Source organism: Populus trichocarpa, chromosome 15, assembly GCF_000002775.5.
Source record: "Populus trichocarpa isolate Nisqually-1 chromosome 15, P.trichocarpa_v4.1, whole genome shotgun sequence".
Classification (NCBI taxonomy): domain Eukaryota; kingdom Viridiplantae; phylum Streptophyta; class Magnoliopsida; order Malpighiales; family Salicaceae; genus Populus; species Populus trichocarpa.
The window spans coordinates 9344901-9372315 of NC_037299.2; the positions used below are offsets into that span (position 1 = coordinate 9344901).

Genomic DNA, 27415 nt, shown 5'->3' on the forward strand with positions numbered 1-27415 from the left:
AAATTGTGTGGTTTAATGATGTTTAAGGTCATGTGAACATATTAACTAATAAGTGAATTGAGTAAATTGAAAAGGAAAATATTATCTGGATTTTAATTGGTAAATTTTAATTGTGAAATGCTATGTATAGAAATCATGCTAGATTGATTATTGACTTGGTCATGAGATAGTTAACTAAAATTTAAAGAAAACTTGTATTATATTTAAATTAAAAAAATTAATCGAGGTGGTTAATTTAATGAAATAAATTGTGCTTGATAGATAAATACCAGTATGAGAAATTGATAGTGGGCTGTTGATACAGGAGAGGTTGTCGAGGGAGCACCGAGACAAGATCTTGCGTATCATGCCTAGACTTCAGGTAGGTGCTCGACACCTTGCTATTTAAATTTTATTCAAAATTGTTTAGATACATGTTAAATAAAATTTTCTTAAAGTCCAATTGTATAATTATTTTGTCTGTGCATTAGCCAATTTTTCTTGTTTGATGGGACTGGTGTGAGTTGACCAGTTTGCCCTGTATGATGACACGAGTGCCTTGTTCTGAGCGATTGGATGGATGAATTCCTTAGTTTTTAAGAATGTGTCTAGGTCCGGGCGGTGAGTGTTGGAATCCAGATTAGGGGTTGTCAACTAAGATTGGGTCATAAGAATTCTTCTCATCCATGAAAAAAGTGAATTAAGTTATTGATAACTTAATTATAAATGAGAATAATAATTCAGTTAAATTAGTATTTATTAGGTTGCCACTTTATTTATTATGCAAGTTAATTTATCTCAATATTAAATTAATTTCTAGGTTCAGCTCCACCTGGCAGGACTTATTAGATTTGAAATCTTACTTTTTGTATAAGATTAAAACATGTAATTATGATAATATTAACATGTAATTTTAAAGATGAATATAATTTACAATTATATTGCATTCTTTTGTTATGTCTTAAGGTAATTTATTTGAATTGTTACAAGTCATGTGATAAAGAAATTTAAATATCATTATGAATTTAATTTAGTCATTTTTATAAATGAAAGAGTTTATTATCATATTAAATTTAATTTAATTACATATATTTTATGTGAAGAAGCATTAAATTTATTATGTCATTTTAATTATTTGAATGAGGAATTAGTTTTATACGTGATTGATGTGGTTGTTTTAAAAACAAATTATTTTTACATGTGGGATTATGAAAAATTCCGGGATGTTACAACGGCGTCCAGCAAACCCTCCTTCAAATTATGTCCCCTCCTCTCCTTCCCCGGCAGCATCCGGCGGTAGTTGAGCTTTTAAAGATTCCAGGCACCGAAGTCCATGGATAGAAGCTTCAGAAGAACATGATTCGACACAAGCTGCTCTGTACATTTGTAAGTTTTTGGGCACTCTTGCCATTTCCCAACTTGGTAGGGCCCATTCCTAGCCTTCGGCCATAATTGATAAAGGTTTAATTCTTTGTCTGCATTTCAAACTCTGCATCATCATTTCAGTTAGGGAGTTCTAACCTTAACAACTATGTGATTAAAGTTATGAAATGATGGGTTTGTTTTTATGTGTTACAAGTCTTTTTAAAATATTTTAATTTTTTATTTTAAATTAATATTTTTTTATTTTTAAATAATTTTAATGTATTAATATTTAAAATAATTTTTAAAAAATAGAAAAAATATTTTTAAATAAAAAATACTTTTAAAAATAATTATATAAAAAATCAAAATAAATTTTTTGAGACTAGACGGAAGGATGGAAGACATTTATGAATAACAAAGACCCCGTGAGACTAAATTGTGGTAAACAAAGCTATTGACAACTCAGTCCAAACAGGAATGATTGGTCAACGGTCAACAGCTCCATCTCCTCCATCCCCGGCGCATGTTAGAAAAAGACAGTACCAGATCTGGCTCACGGCATGTCCCCATCCAATGAACCCCCGGTGCTCAACAAACACTTAATTCTAACTATAACTTAATGAAACTAATTAATTAGTCTTCTTGATTGTTATTATAGGTTAATTGTTATTTTTTAAAATATTTTTTATTTAAAAATATATTTTTAATATAAATATATCAAAATCTGAAAACATTAAATCTTTATATTTTCAAAAATTATATTATTTAATCCCTCGTTCATTGCGTCCTTTTGCAATCTCATTCTATGTTTGTTGATTTGTTTTTAGAAAAAAAAAAAAAAGAGGAAGAAAGGAAGGATACTTGGGTAATATGGGAGATTAATTAGAAAAGGAGGTGTTTTTGGGAAAAAAAATTACTAAACTAAACACGATCAAGTCAAAGGACAATTTAAATATCTTTGATGCAGTAGGGACTAACTTATTAGTTTTGATAAAATATAGGGACTAAAGTATATTCCATCACTGATTCAGTGGAACAACAATCCAATAGAATCCTCCTCCCCACCTCCCTTTTTCTCATTTCCTTATCCCCAAACAACCCCCAAAACAAAAGGAGACACCCTGCACCACCGTTCCACCAAATAAAACAGAGAATAACATAACATGGCACACAGCACCAACCACAGGCGCATCTTAGCATCATCCCTAGACTTCGACTCCCCCATTAATCATCATCCATCATCAACATCCATGGATCCCACTCTCAAAAGCAAAAGGCACCCCAAACCCACAAATCCAGATCCCATTGTACCCTCTTCCGAACTTCTTTTCATGTCAAAATCAGGCCTAAATCTTAAAACAACCCAAAAACCCACCAAGCACCTACCCTCACCGCCACCTAATTGCATAGATATCCACTTGCAAGCCAAAGCCATGACTGTCTCTGCTGATTTTGATGCTTGTAGGTTTTCAATCATCAAACCGAAACACCAGCAGCCCAAGAAGAAGGTTATTGGAACAAAAGTAGTGGAAAAATTAGAGAGCAAAACAGCAACTGCGAAGGGAGACGAATCATCTAAAGATCAAAGGGTCAAGAAACTGTCATCTAAAGATCAGCAGCAGCTGGACAATAGGAAGAAAGCTGAAGAGTTTGCAGGAGTGAATGAAACGAAATCCAAGGAAGTGGTAACTTCTACGGTGAAAGATAAAAAGGAAGTGAAGGCTCATCATGATCTACTTGAATGGAATGATATGAATAAGAGCATGCCATCAGTTTCATTGACAGGAAGGAGGAGATCCTTTTGTGGGTCTCAAGTAGAGTTGACAGATTTTCTTGCAAGCAACGGTGCTAAAATTGTTTCAGTTGACATGCCACCATTTATGCAGATCCATGCTATTCGTTGCGCCAGGAATACTTGTGATAGTCTTGAGAAGTTCACCTCCAGGACCCTTGCATCCACCCTCAAGAAGGTAAATTAAATTAGTTAATTACAAACTGTGAGATCAGTGCATACATAGTCGAGCTTTTTCATTGGTTTTCTGATGTGGGTTTGCGAGCTAATCATAGATGATAATAATTGATGAATCATGTAGCTTGGTTGCAAGTAATTTTCTCATCCACCAGCACAATCTTTCTTCATCTTCTGGGTGCAGGAGTTTGACAAGACATATGGGCCGGCTTGGCACTGCATTGTGGGGTCAAGTTTTGGGTCTTTTGTGACGCATTCAGTTGGGGGATTTCTATATTTCTCCATGGATCAAAAGGTGTACATCTTGTTGTTCAAGACAACAGTACAAAGAGCAGATTGATGAGTGGATTGTATGATTTGGAAGCACAGGCATAGATAGTTCCGAAGCCGAAAGTTATAAACAAAAAGCCTTCTTGTCTCCTCTCGCAGATTGTATATTTGGTTTGCTTAGGAAAGCAGAAATATAAAATATATATGATATGAAAAATTTACCTTTTCTCTAATTGTTCAAGGACTTTTTTTTTTTTTTTCCAGTGGTCAGACTCTTTATCTAGTCATTATTCTGTAATTCTTTTATAGGACGACTTTCAATTCACTTGTGTGTTTCTTCTGCTTAATTTTTTTTTTCTTTCAGAAATTTCATCTTTCATTATTGTTTTTTTTATTATTAAATATAATTCTAAAAAATTCAAGTACTAGGTTAATTATGTCTACAAAAAATAGACACTATCCTTGTTGTATTTTTTTTTTTAAATAGAAGGCTATCTTTATTATATGTTTTTCTAAATTTATTCTACTATTAAATATATATTTTTGTTTTTGAGCTTGTAAATTATGATATTTATTGGAAAAATTACCATGAACATGTTATAGTTTACTTTATTATACATTTTGCCTTTATAATTTCAAAAATTACAAAAAAAAAAATCGTGAATTTTACATGTCCATAACACTTTGCTTGGCATAAAAAAAATCAACAAAAAATATTCAATTATTTATAATTAAAAAACCCTAGGTATATTAAAATAACAAAAATGCCACCAAATAAAAAATGTCAATCCAGTAATTATAGCATGTCTACAAAGCTTGAAATTTTGTGAGTATTTTAACAAACATGTAGTATGCTGGTTTGGTCTCAATGATAATCTCTCCACATAAGGACTCAAAGAAGAGGATGACATCTGCAACTATTCTGGGTTTTGATGGTAATGGTTTTTGGGTTTTGCTCTTTGGAAAAAATTAGGGGTTTATTGTTTTATGGTGGATTGTTTTGGATCGTTCAGTCAAATGAAAACATGCACAAACACCAATCTCTCGAATCCCTAATTTTTTTCCCAAATTAAAACCATGATTAATTATTTTCATGAGAGAAAATAAAGCCCGGATAAAAAAAACTGATTGGATTTATATATGAGGAGGGATAAATGAAATTGATTTATTTCATATTGAACTTCTCTTTGCACAAAGAAAAAGGAAATTTCATGAACTTTTTAACAAATTCATAACGGGAGAAAAAATAAAGAAATAACCAACATATGCTTAATAACTGTGCAATTTCTTCAAAGAATCTTCGTCGCTTGCACTTGGATCGGAGACCCAGAGGGAAGTCCTTGCATTTCTGTTGCACCCATCAAGGTCTGTTATGACCAGGGGCATCAAGTGCTTGAAATTGCCAGGTTATATCCTAGACGGAGCTGCTTAAGGTAGAGCCATGAGATCAACACAAACATTTACCTTGAAATTTCTATAAGAAGCAGTGAACGGAGCTTGTGTCCGGTCTGTCTTCACAGGCCCCCCTCTTGCTGTTCTAGAGACTATAATAAATCCTCGCGTAATTTTCTGCAACTAATTTCTGTCTTTGATTGAAACAATCTTCTCTCCTTTAATTAAAACAAAAGAAAGAAGGGATCAGAGAGAAAGGAGAGAAGAATGGGAGAAGATGGGAAAAAGAAAATGATACGTTGCAGTTGTTATATTGTATATGAGAATAAATTTATTTTTTTTGGTTTAAATTTTGAGTTGAATAACGATGGAAAGTGTATAGGCAAAATGTAAAATGTAAAATGAAATAAATTATAAGATGTTTATGGAAATTTTTTATATTTATTTTTTTAAAGAGATGTTGACAATTTATCATGAAATTTGATATTAATCCCTAAAAATAAATTTAATCACATTTTGATTTGAATTAAAAATTTTGACATTAATATTTAAAAATAAAATATTTCGTTGACGTCATAATTTTAATAAAAATTTTGTTATTAATCTTTAAAAATAAGAGATTTTGTCAATTTTGGAAATTTTAACAAAATATTGATATTAATTCCTAAAAATATGATATTTCATTGATTTGGGAATTTAAGAAAAATTTTAACATTAATCCTGAAAAATTAGAGATTTTGTTGATTTGGAAATTTTACGAAAAAAATATTAACATTAATCCCTCAAAGTAAGATATTTTATCAATTTAGAAATTGTTTTTTTAAATATTGATATTAATCCTTAAAAATAAAAAATTTCATCAATTTATGAATTTTACAAAAAATATTGATGTTAATCCCTACAACGAAGATTTTGTCGATTCAGAATTTTAAAATAGGTGTTGAACCCGTATGAATGTTAAAAATTAAGCTTTGGACCCACTCTTTGAAATATGAAAATAATCCTATCATTTATTTTATTAGTTGAAAAATTACTATATAAGCACAAATTCTTTTTTTGACTAAAAATTGGCATACCTCACGTAGAATTTACACATTCAATCATAAATCAACTATTCTGCACCTATAAAAAAAAATCCTCGCATAAAACGAAGACTTCTATATATTAAAATCAAAACGCCCCTATTTAAGATTGATAACGTAACACAAATCATTTGACATGAGAAAACCAATGCAACACACATCATTTAACACAAATAAATCAACATGACCAAAGACATATCATAAATAATTCATAATAGATAAATCAATGCATTAGGGTTTGATAAAATAAAAGATAAAAGGAGTTGTTATTAGTTTTAAAGGAAACTAGAACACCTATGACCAATCTCACAGAGAATCAAAACCGACATAAATGGTAGTGTTCAAAACATGATTTAAAAACATCATTAGTTAAAGGTTCAAAGAATCTAATAATATATAAAGAATCAAAACCAACATAAACTCACATTTTACGTTGTGGACCCATTTTAGTCCTTTGTAGGGGTGTTATGGGCACATAAACTGTGTAACTAAAAGTTCATAAATGAAATATATTTGGTGATATACCAAAAACAAGTTGCAAAGGAGAATATTTATGGTAAACACTTGATCTAATTCTAACCAATGATGCAATATGTAATATAGTATGTCCTCAAACAAATGTAGGCAATTTTGATTTCATAAATAATGGTTTAGCAATTAATTGAAGGCGCTTTATTAATGATTATGCTAAACCATTTTAAGTATGTACATAGGCAACAGGATGTTCAACATCAATTCCGATATAAGTGCAAAAATTATCAAATGCTTGAGAAGTAAACTCACCAATATTGTCCAATCGAATTTTCTTTATTGGATAATCAAGAAATTGCGTCCATAGTCGGATAATATGTGCTATTAATCTAGCAAATGCAACATTTTGACCAGAAAGTAAACAAACATATGATCATTTACTTTATACATCAATCAATACCATAAAATATCTAAAAGGTCTGCATGGTGGATGAATAGGTCCACATATATCTCATTGAATTCTTTCGAGAAAAGATAGTGATTCTATAACAACCTTTGATGGAGATGGTTTGATAATTAATTTACCTTGAGAACATGCAACACATAGATTTTCACTTGGTAAAAGAATCTTCAGGTTCTTTAAATGATGTCAATGTGAGTTTTCAATAATTCGTCGTATCATTATTGATCCCGGATGTCCAAGTTGATCATGTCAAAGCATAAATATTTTTGGGTTGGAACACTTCTGGTGTATTACAAAATTTGTTTCAATAGATTTCATGATCGTATAATAAATTCCAAAAGAGAAAGTAGGTAATTTTTCAAGTATAAGCTTTTGGCCTTAAATATATGAAATAATATAAAGATATTCCTTTTTGTCTTCATCTATTGTTTCAATATGATAACCATTAGCACATATATCTTTAAAACTTGGTAAATTTCTTCTGAACTCAGGTGAATATAATACATCTTTAATGTCAAGTTTTGTGTTATTTGGTAACAAAATATTAGCTCTTCCGGAGTCTTTAATCATGTTTATTGGACCTGATATTGTAGTGATATTAGCTTTGGTTAATGTCAAATATTCAAAGTATTTCTTTTCCTTGAGAATTGTGTGCGTTGTTGCACTGTTTGATAGATATAAATCTTCATAATGAAAAGTCATGCCTCTATTCAAAATATAATTAAAGTTGTATTATTTAACTAAAGTAAATTTGACATTGTTTATTGAAAATACAGTAAGATAAATATCTTAATACAAATAAACCCAAGAATTCCACAACTAAGCACGCTATCTGTTTTATCTGGGTTTTTAAAGAAATCAAAAACATCAAGATAAACATTATGACCTTCAAAATCATCTTTACGAATAAAATTTATCTCAACTGCATTTTGTTTCGGAGATGCTTGATATAAATCTGTAAGATGTTTTAATGAGCGACAAGTGCGAGACTGATAATCATGCATACCACACATATGACACTTATCATCAGGTATATGCAAATTCTTGTCATTTTCTTGTTTGGGTTCATTGTGTCTCCACTTCTGGTGGTATGGTGGGTTATCTTTTGAAGGATTATCTCTTCTTTTTTTCCATTTATTTTTATCATATCTATACCTTTGGTTCTTTCTTGTCTTTTGGACAAAAGTTTCATTCACTTCAAGGAATGGTTTAGAACCTGTGAGATGAGATTGATGATTTTTCATCAAAAGTTCATTATTTTGTTCAGCCATGAGAAGACATGAAATTAGTTCTAAATACCTTTTGAAATTGTGTTCTCTATATTGTTGCTGCATGACAATATTTAAGGCATGAAAAGTAGAGAATATTTTCTCTAACATTTAGTATTCTATGATATTTTCACCACACAATTTTAGCTGTGAGGTAATTTTAAAAAGAGCTGAATTATATTCACCAACCGGTTTAAAATCTTGCAACCTCAAGTTCAACCAATCATAACGAGCTTGAGGAAGTATGGTGAACTTTTAGTGGTCATATCTTTCCTTTAGATTTTGCCATAGCATAAGAGGATCTTTTATTGTGAGATATTCAACTTTTAATCCTTCACGGAGATTGTGGAGAACAAAAATCATTATTTTTACACGATCCTGCAATGATGTTGTATTTTCTTCTTTGATGGTCTCTCCAAGATTCATAGCTTCCAGATGAATCTCAGTATCAGGGATCTATGACAAAAAAATTATTTCCAAATGCATCAAGAGCGGTAAATTCAAGTTTCGTCATATTCGATATTATATATGAAAAAGAAAACAACTTATTAAATAAAATTATGAATATAAAAAAAAAATCAGTCTTTTAAGAATGCTATTTATTTAGTTCTTTGAGAATACTAGTTCTTCAAGAATTGTATTTGACTTATTTAATTCTTCATGAACTTACAATACCAATTCTTTAGGAACTTTAAATCTTGATGAATATAAAGGAATGAAAATTTGTCAAAATAAGTTATAGAACCAAATATATTCCATAAAGTATAAACAATAATGAAAAGAAAAAAAATTAAAATTGATACAGGCCACGTAACATTGGAGTTCATGCATGCCAAGATTTCAATATAAATTAAGTAGAGTAATCGTGCTGATAATATATTAAAAAGATAAAGTACAAATAAGAATATGCCTATTCAAAATAAAACATAAAAGAAAAATTCATACATTTTCTTATATATATATATATAATCTTTAAGATAAAGAAGAAGTAGTTCATTTCTAGAAGAAGAAATAATAATATTAAAGAATACTAAAAAATTCCAGGTGTCATGAAAAACTAAGAGACTAAACCGAGGAGTTATAAAGTTTAAAAAATTTTAAAGTGCATTCAATATATATAATTATAGATTTTATAACACTAGGTACAAATAATTAGTAGGATAGTCAATAGTGAATCCAATTTCACGATTGACTACCTATTTGGTAAACTTCATTCAACCGATATTTTATTGAAAATTATATATATATATATTAAAAGAAAATAGTGTTTTCCTATAGAAATAATATAATTATAAATTTTGCCAATTGTTTTTACTATAACGATAGTAGAATTGTAATTTTTGGTTTATTTGTTTTATAGAAAACAAGCTTTTTTATATTTTATTTTCTCTTTATATTTGATATTTTTATCATATTACACTTAATCTACTTATCATCTTTTTTTCTTATCTTCATTTGTTTTGTAATATTTTTTTAGTATTTCATTTTTTTTCTTTATTTTTTTTAGAAAAAAATATTATTTTTTATTTTTTACACTTTAAATATTTATCATTCTAAACTTAGTCTATTTATACCATTTTTTTTTTGTTCTTATCTTTACTCTTTTGTAAATTTTTTTCTTTATATTTTTTTAAAAAGACTTATTATACAAAGACTAAGAAAATAATGTTTCACTATAGCAATTGTAATATTATTCCGTTCTTCTACTATGTTAAAAATTAGTTTGAGATCTTATATATTTTTATTAATGCATATGATCTTTATTATATTTTATTATATATAAGCATCGACTTTTTAATTCACAGTTATATTTTTTACTCGATGTAAAAAAAGCACACTAATAACACCTACACATTAATTCTTTTGTATTAAAAAAAGTTTATTCGACCTGTAGTGAGGTGAATTGAATAGATACATTAACACTTTGTTTTTTTGCATGTATCGACACAAATGGTTCTCAATATATTGAGTTAAAATTTATAAGTTTTTTGATTTATAATTAGAATTATTTTTGAAAAAAAAAATACATTTGAAAAACTTATATATTTATTTATTTTTATCAAAAAAAAATTATCAGACCCGCGCGAGTATTTTCTTTGTATAATTCATCTAACAGATTAGCTTTAATATATATATATATACACACACACACTTGGACACAATAGACATATACATCTAACAGATAACGAGGCGCCTTATGCCAGGACGGATGACGCGCCGTTGGTTTCATTAAAAAAATTGAGGGCAGTTGATCCCCATTAAACAAAAAGAGCCAGACAGTCTTAGCTCTTTAATGTTACCATTCAGTTTTTTTTTTTAATTTCTTGTTTTAATTATGAATAAGAATAACTAAAAAAATATAAAAATAAATTATATATAAAATATTATCCTATTTTACCATATTTTTTTCAAATAAGTTTATCATTTTTTATGATGACATGAACAATTGATTTGTGAATTATTTTACATGAACCTGTATGTAAAGTTCATGTAAAAAACAATATGTAAATGAATATTAAATGAGAATAAAATATTTATTTTTACTATAAATGTTTACATGATTTTTTTACATTGATTATTTTTTTTTATCACTTATAAATTATCAGCTCTTGATTCTTTTTTAATTAAAACTTGTTTTTTAGATATGTAAGTTTATTTTTAAAAACTATTATTCTCATATATAAAAAAAAACATGTTGATGAAAACAAAAAAGAAAGCAATTAAGAAGTGAGTTTTGATTGAATATATACATTTTTTCTTGATTAAAGTTTTTATGAATATTTATTTTAATAGCTTTTAAATTTTTATTCAAAAAACATGCTACTAATAAAAAGATATTTTTATCAAAAACAAAAATTATATTAATTAGAAAATAGAAATGCACCTAATAAATAAAATACATTTTTATACGCTAAAATGTTAAAAATTAATAAGCTAAAAAGCTAAAAATTATTATTATTATTTTGAATTCCAATTAATTTCTTGTGAACACAAAAACGATCAACTGAAATTTCAAAGAATCAATACGGTGGAGTATACGTTATGTAAATGGACACATTGTATGAGTTTTTACATTGATCACTTAGATCATGTCCCAGTAAAGATAATTTATAAAAAAAATTTATCATAGGTAAATAATAATTTATAACAGAATTGGATTGTCAACTCATGTTCTTTACTGTTTATATAAATAATAATTTTTATTTTTTTTTGCATTTCTCCTTTTTTTTTCAATTTTGAATTTATTTTCATAAATTACTTCAGTTTGTTTTTTTTATGAAATTATTATAGTATCAAACAAATATTCTAATATTTGATCGTACTCAACTTTATGAGCGTTTACTTTTATTATCATATAACTAAATAAAAAATAATTTTTAAAAAACAAAGCTCTTAAACATAATGAAATTAAGAACCCAAATCACGGGTTTGATTGGTTAAGACATGAATCCAAAAAATTTCATCAAATTCAACCTATTTTTTCTAACAAAATAAAAGAGAAAAAATCAGGATCACTAAACTCCCATCTCTAATACAAGATCAACTTTTATGTGATTAAAATATGGCTGATCAAACACTTTTTTTTTTTTTTTGCGATGACTTTCCCTCTAGTCTCTCAACATTTAATATTTAAATCTTGAAAAAAATTAATTTTAGGATCAAAAGTTAAAATTATGAAACAACACGGATCAAATATCAAACAATTACATCTTAAGGTACTAAACTGAAAACTTTCACATTTTTTGAACAATAGAAATGGAAAATGGCTCTGTTTTTTTAGGTGTTAGATTTGGTTCTTATGTTATTAATTTTTATAAATATAACCTAAAATTTAATTTTGTAATATCAATTTTTAATTTAACATTAGAACATCCTATGACACATAACATACATGTGAACATGCAATGTGAAATAAATTCCAACACATAAAAATCATGATAACACAACTTTGAAGGAGGAAATTAAAAGAAAAAAAATTCAATGACCAAATTAAAAAAAAAAAGAGACTAAAAAGAAAAAAAAGTTAGCCATAAACAATGACGAGTAAAAGTAAATGAACTTTGATGAACATTGCTTCACTACAGGGTTCTGCAACAATAAAAGATTGATTAATTTTATATTAATAATTGCAATCACAATAATAGTAAAAGACTGATTTGTTTTATACTAGATTCTGCCACGAGTTGGATTAATAATTTTTTAATTATATAAAAAAAATCAAGACATTGTTAACATATTTACTAGTAGAAAAAAATCAAATTATAAACTCAAAATTTGATGTATATTGCATGATATTTTTTTAAGATATTTAAATGCTAACATATTGAATGATATATTTTTTTAATATTAAGATAATGATATATTGATAGATTCAGGTTAACCCTAGTTAACCTATAAAATTCACAGTCCAAGTTAAGAGACTATGATTTCCATATAGAAAACAAATTAAAATAAATAATTAAACTCAATTCTTAAATAATCCAGTATTGAAAGAAAAAAATGAAAAGAAACATTCAATTCCTTAAAAAAAAACACAAAAAATAACTCGAGTTAATTCAGGTAAATCTATTAAACTCGCAACTCAGATCATGAGAACATAATAATTCCTATAAAGAGTAAATTGAAAAAATTATGAAACTTAATTACCAACCAACCTAATATTCAAGGATAAAATTTAAAAAAATCATTTTAAAAAACAATAAAAAAATATTCCCACTTATTCTGGATTAACCTACCCAATCCGCTATTTAAGTCATGAGACTAAGATAACCCTATATAAAAAGCAATTGAGAAAAAAATGATTACAATTGAAAGATTTTGTTCAATTTATATGTAATTTATTAGTGCTTTAAAACATTAAGAAGCCTTATTTTCAATCAACTAAATGTTAAAGTATGAAATTGAAAAAAAACTAAAAAAAATAAAAATAACTCAACTTGGGTTAACCTTCTAAACTCGTGACTTAGGTGAAACCGAGATTACACCATAGAAACCAAATAAAAAAAATTAGAAATTTCAATATTCCACCAACCAAATATTGAAGTATAAAATTAAAAAAAAAATCAATTAAAAAAACAAAAAAATAGCAATAAAAAACAGAGACTAAATTTGACATAAAAAACAGATAGGCCACTTTACTATTTTAAAGAAAGCTAATGTGGAAAGTGAGGAGCGAGAAAGGAGAGAGCATATGATAGAAAAAAAAAAAGGGATACTGAGACCATACTAGATCTTCATCGTTGACACACACGATCTCATGACAAAGCACTCATAGAGATGATACCAAAAATAACCATTGTTGGATCTCTAAGGAGGTCACTTACACTACCATATCACAACCTCGCACCACAATATCACATTAGCATCCCTCACATGCTAGCGCGCGTGTGACATGCATAAACTAATTCTCTACTTCAGTCTTTAGCTTAATAAAAAAAAGACTAAATATGTATTTTAATTTCAAATTTGATCCCTAAAAATATAATTATTTTTTATTTTGTCAAATTAAGTATTATTCGAGCTCTATAATTTTTTTTATGGCACCACAAGAACTTAAAACTAAGCCAAACAAAATAAATCATTAAGTCCAATTTCACATCAACAATATCTCAAAGGGTCTTTTTTTTTTTAAAAAAAAAGAGTTAAGTGAAAAGGAAAAAGATTGAAAAGGGGGTTGAACAGTAGTCTCTGATTTTGAAAAAAAAAAAAGTTGAACATTTGTTTTAGTTTTAAATCATGTCCTTAAAGCTTTAATTATTTTGAATAAATAAAATAAAATTTTATTTTTTTAATTTGAGCATTAACCAAGCTTTATATTTTTATTTTTCAAAAATCCAACATTAAACAAGCTGAAACAACACGCTACATCCAATTCTCCACTTCAATCCATAGCTTTGCAAAAAAAAAAAAAAAAAAAAAACAAGGGGATGAATATTTATTTCAATTTCAAACTTACTCCTTAAATATTTAATTATTTCAAATCAATAAAATTATATTTTATCTATCTATCTTGCTAAATAAGTAGCAATTGAGCTTCATAAATTTTTTATAATACCTCGATATCGCAAAATCAAGTTAAATGAAATATACTATCAAGTTCAATCCCACATCAACACTATCTAAAGGATTAAATTGAAAAAGAAAAGTTAAGTGCAAAGAAAGGGGTTAAAATTTAGTCATTGATTTTGCAAAAACACAAAAAGTTGAACATTTACTTTACTTTCTAATATAATCCCTAAAGTTTCAATTATTTTAAATAAATTAAATTAAATTAAATTCTGTTTTCCCAACATTAACCAGACTTTTTTTTTTCCGGCATTGTGAGAATTCAATATCAAACTAGCAAAATAAATCACCAATTCCAATTCCACGTTAACTCAAGGATAAAATTATGAAAAAGTAAAATAACTTAAAAAAAATTTAAAAAAAATACCGTGGATTAGGAAGCATAAAATCTCATAACCTTTTAGTTTTTTTTAATAAAATAATTAGTAGAGCAGTAACAATATTAATAGTAATAATAATAATAATAATAATAATAATATGATGATGATGATGAGGAAGAGGAGGTTAAAGACTCGATATACGCAGACAGGGATAAAATGCAGAGGGAGCATACTGCGCATATATAGTTAAAAAACAATCACTCTAGCTCAGTCTCTCTCTCTCTCCGAAGCACAGGGGAAAAAAATAAAAAAAACCCACTCTCACTCCCAGTCTGACATTGAGGAAGCGTAAACTTATAGTTCACAGGTACACGCTGTCTTCTCTCTAGTGAATCCAATCCAATCCCATCCATTATGGATCCTCCATTGATAAACGAGACCTCCTTCTCTGCGGCCAACCCATCTTCCTACACATTAACTGAGATTTGGCCTTTTCCACCTCCTCCTCCTTCTTCCACTCGTTTGGGCCTCCGGATGGATAATTTGGCCGACCCAGATGGGTCCCTTGAGGAATCCACTTTGACAGATCAGAGTAGTGGAAATGGAACTAGGATTAGGAAGACCAGAGATTTCAGTTCCGAGAAGGATGACTCGTCCAAAATGGTTTCTACCACCACTAGCGCCAATGATTTGGTTTGTTTCTACTTCAGTTTCTTTTCATTCCTTTCGTTTGGTTTCTCGAAAGGCTGGATTTTTTTCTTTTCTTTTTTCTAGCTGGAATGGTTAGTTTAAGCCTGAAATGATAAATGTTCGGACTTTATTTTTTTTGCTGATGAAAATGTTTAAAGGAGACTTTTTCTTAGATTGCCACTCTTTATATGTATAAACTGAATATAATAGCTCTTGAAAAAAGTTGAGTTTTGAGTTTGGGTTCTTTTAAATGGGAATTGAATTTTCTTCTATTTACTTGCTTTGCAATTATAAACCTTTGAATGAAGTTTAGGGTTGTTATTTATGGATTGAAATTTTCAGCCTTTTTGGACTTAAGATGTTAGGTTAGGAGATATAAATGAATTTTTCCTTGAATTGAAAATGATGCATGTCTATACCTTTCTTTTCTTTGTATTTGTGATAGAATGATTCAAATGGTAAGCGGAGGAAAATATCGGGATCAAGGAGTGAAAACAACGATTCAAGAGCTGAAACTGAAGCAAGTTCTGCTGCTAATAACAAGACAGCCGAACAAAGCAGTAAACCATCAGAGCCGCCTAAGCAAGATTATATTCATGTCAGAGCAAGAAGGGGCCAAGCGACTGATAGCCACAGTTTAGCGGAGAGAGTAATTTGCTTCCGCCCTCTTAAATTTGCCAATTTTTAAATCGTTTCTCAATTTGAAAAAGAAAGAACCAGGACTTTCATGTTCTTCGTGTAAAATGTATTCAGGTTGATATGAAATTAAAATCATTTTGCTAGACTGTTGCGGACTTGTTTATCTGTTTTAGCCTTCAGACGTTTGAATGGTTATCATTTTTGAAACCTGTTGCTTACTGTAGACTTGCTTTTGGCAGGCTCGGAGAGAAAAGATTAGTGAGAGGATGAACATGCTCCAAGATCTGGTCCCTGGGTGTAATAAGGTGCTCAATTGTCTTGCTGGTCTTCTCTTAGTCGTTTTACTATAGTCCTGGAAATTTTTTTCCAACAAAAATATTAAAGAAAGGGTCTAGGTAGACTTAGGATGAACCTGTTGCCTTGTCTTTGCTGTGTTCCATACTAGATCCCTTGTAATTTAGCTATCTCCTAACCGACAATTTGGAGTATCCAAGGTGTCAACCTAAGTTCCTAATTCAGTGTCATCTAAATCACAATAATTTCCTAACGCAATACATGCATGTTTTATTCTTGTAACTAGGTTATCGGCAAAGCACTTGTCCTTGATGAGATAATTAATTATATCCAGTCACTCCAATGTCAGGTTGAGGTAGTATCCCTATCTTATAATGCTTATTGCCATTTCAAGACCATTTATTTTCTTTATGCTCTGTTGAAGTTGAACCTGGATCTATTCTTTTTTTAATTTGATTTTATAGTTCCTCTCAATGAAGCTAGAAGCAGTAAATTCAAGGATGAACACTAGCCCCACGACTGAACACCTTCATCCAAAAGATGTAAGTTGACATAACTTGATTGAGCACTTGAGTCTTACATCATCATATAATTTATTTACCATAGTATGGGGGTAGTTTCTGGCATCTTTCTTACGATTGCTTTGCCATTGTTGATTCCCGTGTAATAACTATGACTACCAAGAAAATAAATGTGATATTGATACCGCCAGGGTGGAAAGTTAAGTGGTGAGCACTTGTCTTGGCTATTGACCCAGATTGCACCATTGCAATTTTAAATACTTGCTAGCTGATTTGTCTTTCATCTCTTGGTTAAGATTGTTGTTTCGAGGAGGGAAGAGCCTACAGATTAAAGACAAACTGCTTTGTTTTAAAATCTCAGTTAAAGGTCTCTCTGTGTAGTGGTTTTGAAAGGCTGCCAAGAATTCTGATTGTTAGGCAATGCTTCCACTGTGCCCAACATGTGGTAGCTTGCACTGAATGTGAACAAGCTAACATCTTCTAGTATTCAGTATTTCTGATGTCTAAGAACCAGGATCTGTAATAAAGTTTTGTGTTTGGTGCAATTAGGAAAATTGCCCTAAAGAAATACTGAATTCCAACTGCCGTTGCCCCAGTTTTGCATGTAGGTTGACAGGTTTACACATGGGCACGCAAAAAGCAGCCAAAGGTTTCTCGTAGTGAGAGCAATATTAACTTCAAGAGAGGTTTCACGCTGTCAATCTCATGTCATATTAACAATTGCTCATGTTTTTGAACAAGCAAACAAATGTATTCTATGATGTATTCGTAATCCAGTCAAGGGACTCCATTACTTCTGTTTGGTTTTGCATCATTCCAGCCCACCCCCACCCCCCATGGGTGTCTGCTTGGGGAAGGAGGGAGGGATGGGGGTTGTGCTCTCCTGCTTTTATATAGTTGATTCATATGTTCATTCCATAGAGCATTTACATATAAACATAGTTTGAATGCGGCTTACCTTTATAAACAAGGAGTGTTTGTTTTCTCATGAAGAGAGTATAGCTGTACCAGTAAATATTTCTGTTAGTTTTCTCTGTCGTGTGATTTGTTCAACCACTCGATTGCTTGTTGTAGCTTGGGGCACAGCCATTTGTAGCTACTGGGATGATATCTGGCCCACAACCAACAAGAGAATATGTTCAAGGATCCCAATCCGAATGGCTACATATGCAGGTTGGTGGAAGTTTCGAAAGAGCAACGTAATCAAGGAGCTAGATTTATTTAGTTTCTTTAGGGGAAATTTGTTACTGGCTTCCCCGTGCATAAATGTGTTTACTCATTTCATTTGTAGAAAATACATCTGATCTTTAATTGCATCGTATCATCTGACTGAATTTGCCTTTACGCATGTGTATCTAAACGGAATCTCCTAGAGCGAGTTCAGTTCAGATAACTGTACCAAAAGGATTGTGCTTCTAATTTATAACTCTTCTACCTTGTTGTCGGAATATGCTTGTTAAGGTGCAAAATCCATGTTTTGAATTGGGTGATTGTGGCGAAGGAAAACTGATATGCAAATGCCTCACATGTTTTTGTTATTACTCTAAAACCTAGCAGAAGGAAAAACGAAAATTGAAAGGACAAGTGAAAGAAACAAAGAAGGTAATAAGGATTAACAGAACATGGGAACAATAACCTCAATCTGATAATTTGGTTGTGAAGGGTATGGGAAAGGAGCCGAGACAAGCACAAGGATCACCTTGTAAATCTACCGAGGATATGTGAGAACGCTCAAGAACTAAACTTGGATTTTATGTTGTCGATTACATCATTTCCTACTTGGAAGGCCTTGGTTAACACATCATCGGGAATTGAAGGTCTTGAAGCAAAGAGAGTTGTTGGGACGACGGCTGACCCAGGCAAGTGACTGTTGAAAGCTGTGAAAAGGAGGGCCTTCCCTTCCCCAACATTTAGCTGAAAGTGAACAAGACCCCTAGGAACAACAAACATCTGCCCGACAGTCAATACTTTGGAATGAAACACATTGCTAGTTGTCACAAATCCTACAAGTAGCTTCCCTTCAATGATCACACCAGTCTCAGTTGCACGAGGGTGTGAGTGAGGTGGGTTCAGTCCGCCGGGGGCAAAGTCTACTCGGTTCATGGAAATTCCAAGAGAATTGAGGCCAGGAAAGGCAAGGACATTTGCTGCAGTCACAGACCAACCAAATATGTTTGTTGTGTTTCCCTCTTTGCTTAACCCATCAAAGAAAAAATCATCTGAAGTTACTTTTGCCTCAGGTTTACAAGGGAAGCCATTTACAGACAGGGGGGCTTTTAAGTCTGCAACACAGAAGTCCTGCAGTAGATCTGGATCAGCTGAATTGATATGCAAGGGAAGAAGCAACAACCCTATCAGGGTACAGAGCAAGTGAAACGGTGGCATAGAGATCATGGCGGTTGCAAAAACAGTAGGCAGGGTGGTGATTGGAAAGTGAGTGAGCGGATACAGTAATAATTAAAGATCACTGGTCTTTACATGTTGCTCTTTTATCTCTTTCAGAACCCCATTAACAATCTTAGCCCCTGATATGTGCAAGTTGATGATGACCAAGAAAAATCGGTGCAGTTGACTGACTTGTGGTACGAGTTGGCGAGATGGCGAAAGAAATGGTATAGAATGGAAAGGCTAGAGCTGATATATTTTTAAAGAGACTTGAAATGGTCAATGACAATGAAATAACATATAATCAAAGTGATTTCCTTGCACCCATCCTGAAGAGGAAGTGTAAATACGGGGAAAAAGGATTGTTCTTGAGCCAAAATTTTCTTCCGAAAACGTATTGTGCAACACTTAAGCCAATAGGATCTGGTCATTTTAGTAGTTGTTGCACTGTGGTCCTCGTTCTTGATGTAGATTATTGGGAACTTAGTGGTTGGAGTAGTTGCATTCTTAGACATCCATCTACTCTTTCTTAAATGGCTGGGGTGGACCTTTTGTTTTCTGGCGACGGTCACGAAACAAGGTGCATATATTCTTGCAGGTAACCATTGTTGTTAGTAATAGTTATTTAACTCCAAAATTAGCTGTATTGACCTTTACTCCCGTCCCAGTTGAGGTCTTCTTTTTATTTTTTTCCCCTCAGCCACTTCAGAGCTAGCTGAATAAAAGCCATTAGCCACCAAGTCCGTTGTCACTCAGCACACAGGTCTCTACTTTTTTTAAAAAAATGATCACCTCTACTTGTAAGGATTCCATTTACTTCCATTTTATACGTCAAACAACTTTGAAAGAACAAGCATCGTGAAAGATGGTTATCTCCAATCCAATGCAGATTTCCAGCATCTCACTTGGCAAATTCAGATCATGCCTACCCATTTCACATCAAGCACTATTTCTAAGGATCGGATATCATGTTCATTGGACAACTAACCATGGCTTCTCATTGATGGCATATCAGAACGTTTAATCCTATTCCAATAGCAGAAGCATAAAATCCATGTCATGTTACGGGCCACCCAAATTAATTTCTTGAAGGCTTTGAAGAAAATTGATGCGTTGTTTCAGAGTCAAAAGTCAAATCTGCATTCTGTAAAACGTCCGCTCATGCTACTAGAAAGTTTAATCCAACTCATTAACAGAAGAATAGAAGAATATTATAGTCAGATATGCACGCTACGCTAAGTTAAAAGGGTGACAACTGCTTTAATAGCCACACAAGTGGATTCAGTAATTCTATTGCAGGCCAAAAGCAATGCCCCAAATCTCATAGCACAAGCATAAGCTAGTTGATAGCTGCAGCTCTCCTCTAGAAGAGGTTCAAAAGGGACCCCTCTCCCCTAAAACTGTCCAGAATAATACCCAAATCCTGCTACTATGTTAGTTGAGACCTTGCAACTTCGACGCTGACTACTCCTAGGGAGTATGGTTAAGGCTAATTAAGCTTAATGTTGCTAATGAAATGAATGAAAATACTTTTTTTTTTGCTTATTTGCTTAACTCTATTGATTTATGGCGAGGACATGTTAGTTTATTTTATCTAAAAAAATAAATTTTTTTGGTTTAATTTTTTGCTTAAATTTTTCATCTAAAAATAAAAATGAAATATGTGTTGAAGTTAAAATTATTAAAAAAACATGTTTATATGTTAAAACAGAAACTGAATTACTTAGTTTAATACAAACAAACTTAAAAAATTTAAAACGAACTATGACTAAAGAAGGTAAGAAATATTATGTGATCTTCATAGATAATTTTTCAAGATATACAAAACTTTACTTGTTTAGAAGTAAAGATGAAACTTATAAAATGTTCTTATTATATAAAGCAGAAGTAAAAAATCAACTAAATAAAAAAAATCGAACGAGTTAATAAGATAGAGAAGGTGAATATATTCTAAAACATGATTATTTATGAAAAAAAAGAAAGATATAATACATGAAATTACTCCATTTTATTCTACCAAAGTTAAAATAAATAAATAAATATCTACCTAGAATTCAAAGAAAACATATAAGAAGTTCACACCCACAAGAGCAGCACACAACAAACGTTAGGAGGAAACAAATCTTAGCTACTGGAAAAAGTTTGGTTCACAAGAGAGATTCACATACATAAAGCATCAAACCAAGAAAATGTTGTTTCTTCTACTAATCTAGCTTATAGCATTCTTGAATTTATGTATCTATCATGATCACTGCATTCACAAATCATTGTATTGACCATTTTCAGAAATTAAAATAATAAAAAAAAAACAAAAAAAAACATAATACACAGAAAGACAACAATTTAAAATATTAACTTCACGTAGAGAACTACAAGTTGTATACGCACATAACCTCCGGCTATATTTAAACTAAGGAGCTTCCAAACAAAGCCGGAAACCTTGTATGTTTTTACCATTACTATCACCATCTTCTCTCTGATGAGATCCAAAGTCCGGAGTCCCTCAAGTCAATGGACCCTTCCATCAGATCCCAAGAAGGTACCATTAAAAATTCAATCTTTCCATTCATCTTTTCAATCATATCATGATAAAAATGATTATTTTTTTGTTACATTCATGACTAATTCTTATTTGGGTTTTTATCAGATGATGCAATTCAGGACAGTCATAGATAAATAATTCATGTTTTGTTGTCGGCCAAATAAAACTTTTTGCAATGCAAAAAAAAAAAAAAAAAAATGCTCAAATGCTATTATTATATTATTTGTTAAAAAAAAAACACATAACCTAATATTATAAAAAAAGAACTAAAAAAATAATAGTAGTAAATTCTCAGGAATTAAAATGTAGAATGATAAAATCAATAAAAAAAAATACTAAAAAACAAAGCACTAGCAAAACCAAGTGAGGCTGTCAAAACCAGCGGCGAGTAGGATTATGCGAATAAGATAATCAAATAGAAGGCAAAACAGAAAAAAAAAACAAAGTTTAATTTTAAAAGAATTGAATTTTGAAGGACAAAAAAAGAAAGTAAAAGAAACCTAGGTCATCTGGATAAACGAAGCTCTTTTTTAAAATGAACAACTTCAAAGGAAGTAATCGAAAAAGAAAACGATATCAACCCATGTAAACTTTTCAAACCCATGATCCTAGGTACTGACTAAACTGGAAGTATCGCATCTGGAAAGCAATTGTTTTAAAACTCGTCTCAACCTGGCGGTTTGACCTATGACCAGGCCGAGCTTCAAAATAGATTGGAGGAGAATTGATCAAGTGTAAGACTGTCAAAAACCCGGATTGACCCACGTTTCAGTTAGCCTGAGCAAAATCCAGTCAAAACTCGTTGATTATTTTCCTTTTTGTTTTTTCCAAAATGGTATCATTTTGATTTTTTTATAAAACAAAAGGTTTTGGTTGGCTTATGTTAACTCGAGTCAACCCACTCGACTCGTGACCTGATCATTGTCCCAGATTGACTCCTAAGTAGAGCTTATAAACAATGAGAAAAAACTTAGGAGACCAAATCCCAATAATTAAAATGTCAAATGATGAAATAAAAAAAACCAAATGATAAAGAAATGGTAATTAAGAGAATAAGGATCTCATTTGAAAAAAAAAATTAAGAGGACAAAAAAAAATCTTGAATTGAAGGGCAAAATTGAAAAAAATTAAATTAACAAATGACTAAAAAAAATACCAATTTCCAACAAACTCAATAATGACAGATGAAATTTTTAAAAAATAATGAAAAACAACTAAAATCAACCCAATCCAACCTTTACAATTTCATAACACGGATCATGAGACCGGATTATAACATAAAAATCTAACCTGAAAAAATAACAATGTAAAATTCATAACCAACCAAAATAATTAGGGATAAACTTGAAAAAATAAATTAAAAAATAAGCGATTTAAAAAATATAAATTTAAAAAGAAAGAACCAAATTTGACACAAAAAAATAAAATCAAATCATGAGGGATGAAATTGAAAAAAAAAATTCAATCTAGAAAATGATAAGAACAACTAGAAATAACAATAAAAAGAATGAGGATCATATTTGATATAAAAATAAAATGTCAAGGGATAAATTCAAAGACAAATCAATTTAATAAATGATTCAAGACCAAATATATCACAATTAAAAGAATGAGAACCAAATCTCATATAAAAACTAAGTGCAAAGGGATGAATTTGAAAAACAATAACTTGATAAATAATTTAAGACCAGATACACTATAATTAAAAGAATGAGAACTAAATCTGACATAAAAATCAATTGTAAAGGGATGAAATTGAAAAAAAAAAAACTCAATAAATGATTCAAGGCAAAATACATTGTAATAAAAAAATAAGGACCTAATTTAACTTGACAAACAAATAGCCGAACTTTCTTGTTTTTTTGCAATGGGCAACACAGTTTTTCTATGAGGAGAGAGGAAAAACCCTTGGCCAGAGCTCCTCTGCGAACTGCCTTGACACACGTGCCTCGCCACCATGCTTGGGGTGGCAAGTTGCATCGAACGCTGCCCTCGAAAGGCGGTGTTTGGTGCTGTTTTGGCGCCGCAAGCGCCACTTAAAGGGCGCGGGCGGCACCCATTTGCTGGCCCGTGCCAGCCCTTTTTTAATATAAATAATAATTTATATACATAAAATACTTAATTACTCTTGACCCCACCCGATATTTACAACAAAACCATATTAAAACGATGAAAACACCCCTACATGCAGCCTTATTTTTTTTTCAAAACCCAAGGGTAATTCTGTATTTGCATTGTTTAAAAAAAGAAAAAGATGGAGAAGCCCTTCAATAAATGTATATTTTTTCCTGCCCAAGAGTATAACTGTAACTTCACTGTTTAATTGTTTTTTTATAAAAGACAAGAATCTTCCGTCCAAATGTTAAAATTTTGTGTCCCGAAAAGCAAATCAGTATTTATATTGTAATAAAAAAACAAATTAATTATTTTTTTCTCAATCATTTTTTCAATGGCGATTGTATTTAATGGAATAGACAATCCTACCCTAAATTACATGCTTAACTAGTTCTTTTTACGAGAATAATTTTAATTTTATACTATTTCACTTTACAATAATCTATATCTTATTGATTACTAAAAGAATGAGTTCATTTTTTTTTTTTTTTTGTAATAAGCAATTCTTGGCCCAGAGTCGAGGCCCACTTCTCCACATTATTATTTTGCACCACTTTTTTAATCCAATTATTGTTTATTTTTTATTTATTTACGCATATCACATAAGCCTTTCTCTTTTGTGTTTACACTGCACTACCCTCTATGACATGTTTTTTTTATGAAGACGAGAGTAGGATTTTTAATAATTCAATAAAACTTTTGCATTGGATTGGACGAATGAAATATAGAGAACACTTAGGGATTGTAATGGGTACATGAGAGTTGGATTTTATGTATATTTTATTTAAGTAAAAAATTTAGATATTTATAAATTATTTATCAGGTTTTGGATATCCAATGAATATTTATTTTCTATTATTTTTTATTAATAAATAAAATAAAATAGTTAATATATATATATATATATGCGCGCGCATGTTTTATGTCAATATTAAGGTATGTATAATATTTATAATTTGTATATGTCAAAATTCTATATATTTATATAATATAAATATATATTTCGCATTATGTTCGGGTGAGTTTCGGGTCGTGTTGATAATATTCACACCCTACCTATTATCTATCGAGTTCAAAAAACTCTTATCCATTCGGGTTCGTATTCATCGGATTCGGATTAAATTGTTATTCCTAGGGACATTAGCCATGTGAATGTATGTTGCTACTAGGCATTTATTAAAATTTACTTTTATTTAATTATATAATAATTAAAATAAATAATTTTAACAATTTAAATTATAAAGGAATAAAATTTCATTTTTTTATAAATATATTTTTTTTAACAAAAACACTTATTTTTTATAAGTAGTATGATTTTTGGAATGAGAGTCTAACCCCCATTAAAGTAAATATTTGCAAGAATTTAAATAATTTGAATGAATAAGAAAAAATATATATTTCTTTAGTCAAAACCCCCATCCTTTATTTTTTTTTTTAGCAAAAAGCGTATCTTTTTTATTAAAAGAATGGTTTTTTAAATAAAAAACTTGGCATAGTATGAAAAACAAGTTTTAATAAAAAAAATATTTTATAATAATTCTGACGTAGTAGTATAAAAAATAAAAGAATAATTACTTTGAGAAAATTATATAAAAACTTTAAAAAATCATTCTTATTGAGTATTCATAAGTAGTTTAAAAACATTTACATATTTTTTATAAATTAATTGACAACATTACCATAAAAAGATCAAATAGCTTAATTGGATTATTTTTTAAATTTTATTATAATAAACAAATATTCTAAGATAAGAAAATTAAAAAATTAAATTAAAAATAAAAAGTAAAAGACAAAGCACTCTAAGCTCTGGAAAGTCAAGCCCTCATGTTCAGCCTTAAAAAAAAAAAAAAAGCCCATACGCCTTTTTTACCTCTTAAACTACATCATTCGCTTGTTTTTTTTTTTTTGTTTTAATTCCAGGTGACAACTAGCATGGTTCAATTTTTGGCCAGTGGATGTGCCTCTAGAGGCTGCAAAATCTAAGTTCAGTATATTTGAACCTAAAAAACTTAAATTTTAATATATTTTTACACAAAAACATTAAAGGAAGTTAAATAACCCCAAGACACCCTTCAATATACCTAGAAACTCAAAATCAATGTAAAATAAACTTTCAGAGCGCGTATACACACACGCACATATTTTTCCAGCATAATTAAAAACCCAAAATCACATCCCTTGCAAAGAAAAACACACAGACACCAATATTATTGTTTTTTATTGTCACAATATGGTTGCTCAAAATCTTTCTTTCTCCTCAACTTTTTGTAACAACTATTTTTTTTAATATTCAAGGACTGAAACATGAAGAAAAATAACTTTAATGACTGAATTGTAAAGTGTGCAAATTATAAGGACTAAAATGTAAAAATATTTATAAAAATATAGCAAATGAATAGTAAAATATGAGTTTGTACATAGTGATTTTTTAACAATAAAAACCATGTTGTTTTAGTTTTTTTTACTAGCCTTGGTTTTCGAGTTTCGTTGCGGGGCCATATTGTTTTTTTGTACAAAAAAGATATTTAGGTATTGAGATGAGGTTTAAAAATGTCATAAAAAACCGTTCATAACAAATATGTAACAATGCTAATAAAGCTAAGCCAATACAAGATATCCCGCCAAACCGGCTGCCCATATTATATCATAGTTGTTAAACTTGAATCAGCCCGGTAGGTCGATCCGGGATCCGATCGACCCGATGGTTGAACCGGTCCAGGTAACATAAAAGACCGGGATGAGCAAAAACCCGGTTGACTTGCTGGGTTGACCCATGACTCGAGCGACCCGACAAAACCCAATTGAGACCCGTTTTTTTTTTAAATGTGTTTTTTTCTCATAGCCAGAGACATCTTTTTTATATATTTTTTAGTTGGTTATTATCATTTTTAAAGTTCATTATATAAATACTATAAGAATGTTTTTTTTTTTCAATGTGAGATTTGAAGCCTTTTAGTATATATACTCTATGTTCACAAGAAAAAAAAGTTATGTTTTTTCAATGTGGAATAAAAAATCTTTTTGGTTTAAATACATCAACTTAAAAGAATATATTAACATAGTATCTTTTCAATATGAGATGAAAAACCTTTAAAAAATCTTTTAAACTTGATTATTTATAATATGTCTAGCCTATATTCACATGGATTATTTCTTAATTTTTTCATATGAAATATTAAAATTTCAAATATTTTTTTTAAAATTTTTCAGGGTTGATTCGAGTTGACCTAGGTCAACCTATGTAACCTGGGACCCGGCTCTTTGGCCAGGTAAACTCCCGGGTCGGGTCTAATAACTATGTATTATATGACTGGAATAACTCGATAAAAAAATAAAGAGAATTATAAAGCTTTTTTAAAAAATATCATCATCATCATCATCATCATTATCATCATCAATAATATTATTACTATTATTATTTTTATCACCACCACTACTATTATTACTACTATCATCACTATTTTCATACCTAACATTATTGCTATTGTTATTATTATTATTATTATTAAAAAAATAAAAACCTTCAACTTGATTTGAAGGATATAATCGAAAACTATAAAAACTTTGACAAAAAACCAAGAAAA

General features: G+C 30.0%; 3 protein-coding genes across 5 annotated transcripts; 2 read left to right on the forward strand and 1 right to left on the reverse strand.

The window, feature by feature from the left end:
• The first annotated feature begins 2418 nt into the window (after positions 1-2418).
• LOC7474854 (uncharacterized) lies at positions 2419-3930 on the forward strand. Its single transcript, XM_002321509.4, has 2 exons — positions 2419-3314; positions 3498-3930. Exons 1-2 carry the CDS (start codon positions 2508-2510, stop codon positions 3651-3653), a joined length of 963 nt encoding a protein of 320 aa, XP_002321545.2. The 5' UTR covers positions 2419-2507; the 3' UTR covers positions 3654-3930.
• A 10894-nt stretch (positions 3931-14824) lies between these two features.
• On the forward strand, positions 14825-18237 carry LOC7474855 (transcription factor bHLH79). 3 transcript variants are annotated; one of them, XR_008057538.1, is made up of 7 exons: positions 14825-15338; positions 15781-15984; positions 16214-16279; positions 16555-16623; positions 16733-16810; positions 17386-17475; positions 17864-18237. XR_008057538.1 is itself a non-coding variant. In XM_024585882.2 (6 exons), the coding sequence occupies exons 1-6, from the start codon at positions 15060-15062 to the stop codon at positions 17395-17397; spliced, it is 708 nt and encodes a 235-aa protein (XP_024441650.1). In that variant the 5' UTR covers positions 14825-15059; the 3' UTR covers positions 17398-17781. The 3 variants fall into 3 exon arrangements, 2 of the variants coding, with proteins under 2 accessions (XP_024441650.1, XP_002321546.2); XM_024585882.2 differs by lacking the exon at positions 17864-18237 and having other exon boundaries at positions 17386-17781; XM_002321510.4 differs by lacking the exon at positions 17386-17475 and having other exon boundaries at positions 14826-15338.
• Positions 18238-18374: 137 nt separating this feature from the next.
• Positions 18375-19530, reverse strand: LOC7474856 (germin-like protein subfamily T member 2). The gene has a single exon (XM_002322100.4). It carries the CDS (start codon positions 19181-19183, stop codon positions 18521-18523), a length of 663 nt encoding a protein of 220 aa, XP_002322136.2. The 5' UTR covers positions 19184-19530; the 3' UTR covers positions 18375-18520.
• Positions 19531-27415: the final 7885 nt, after the last annotated feature.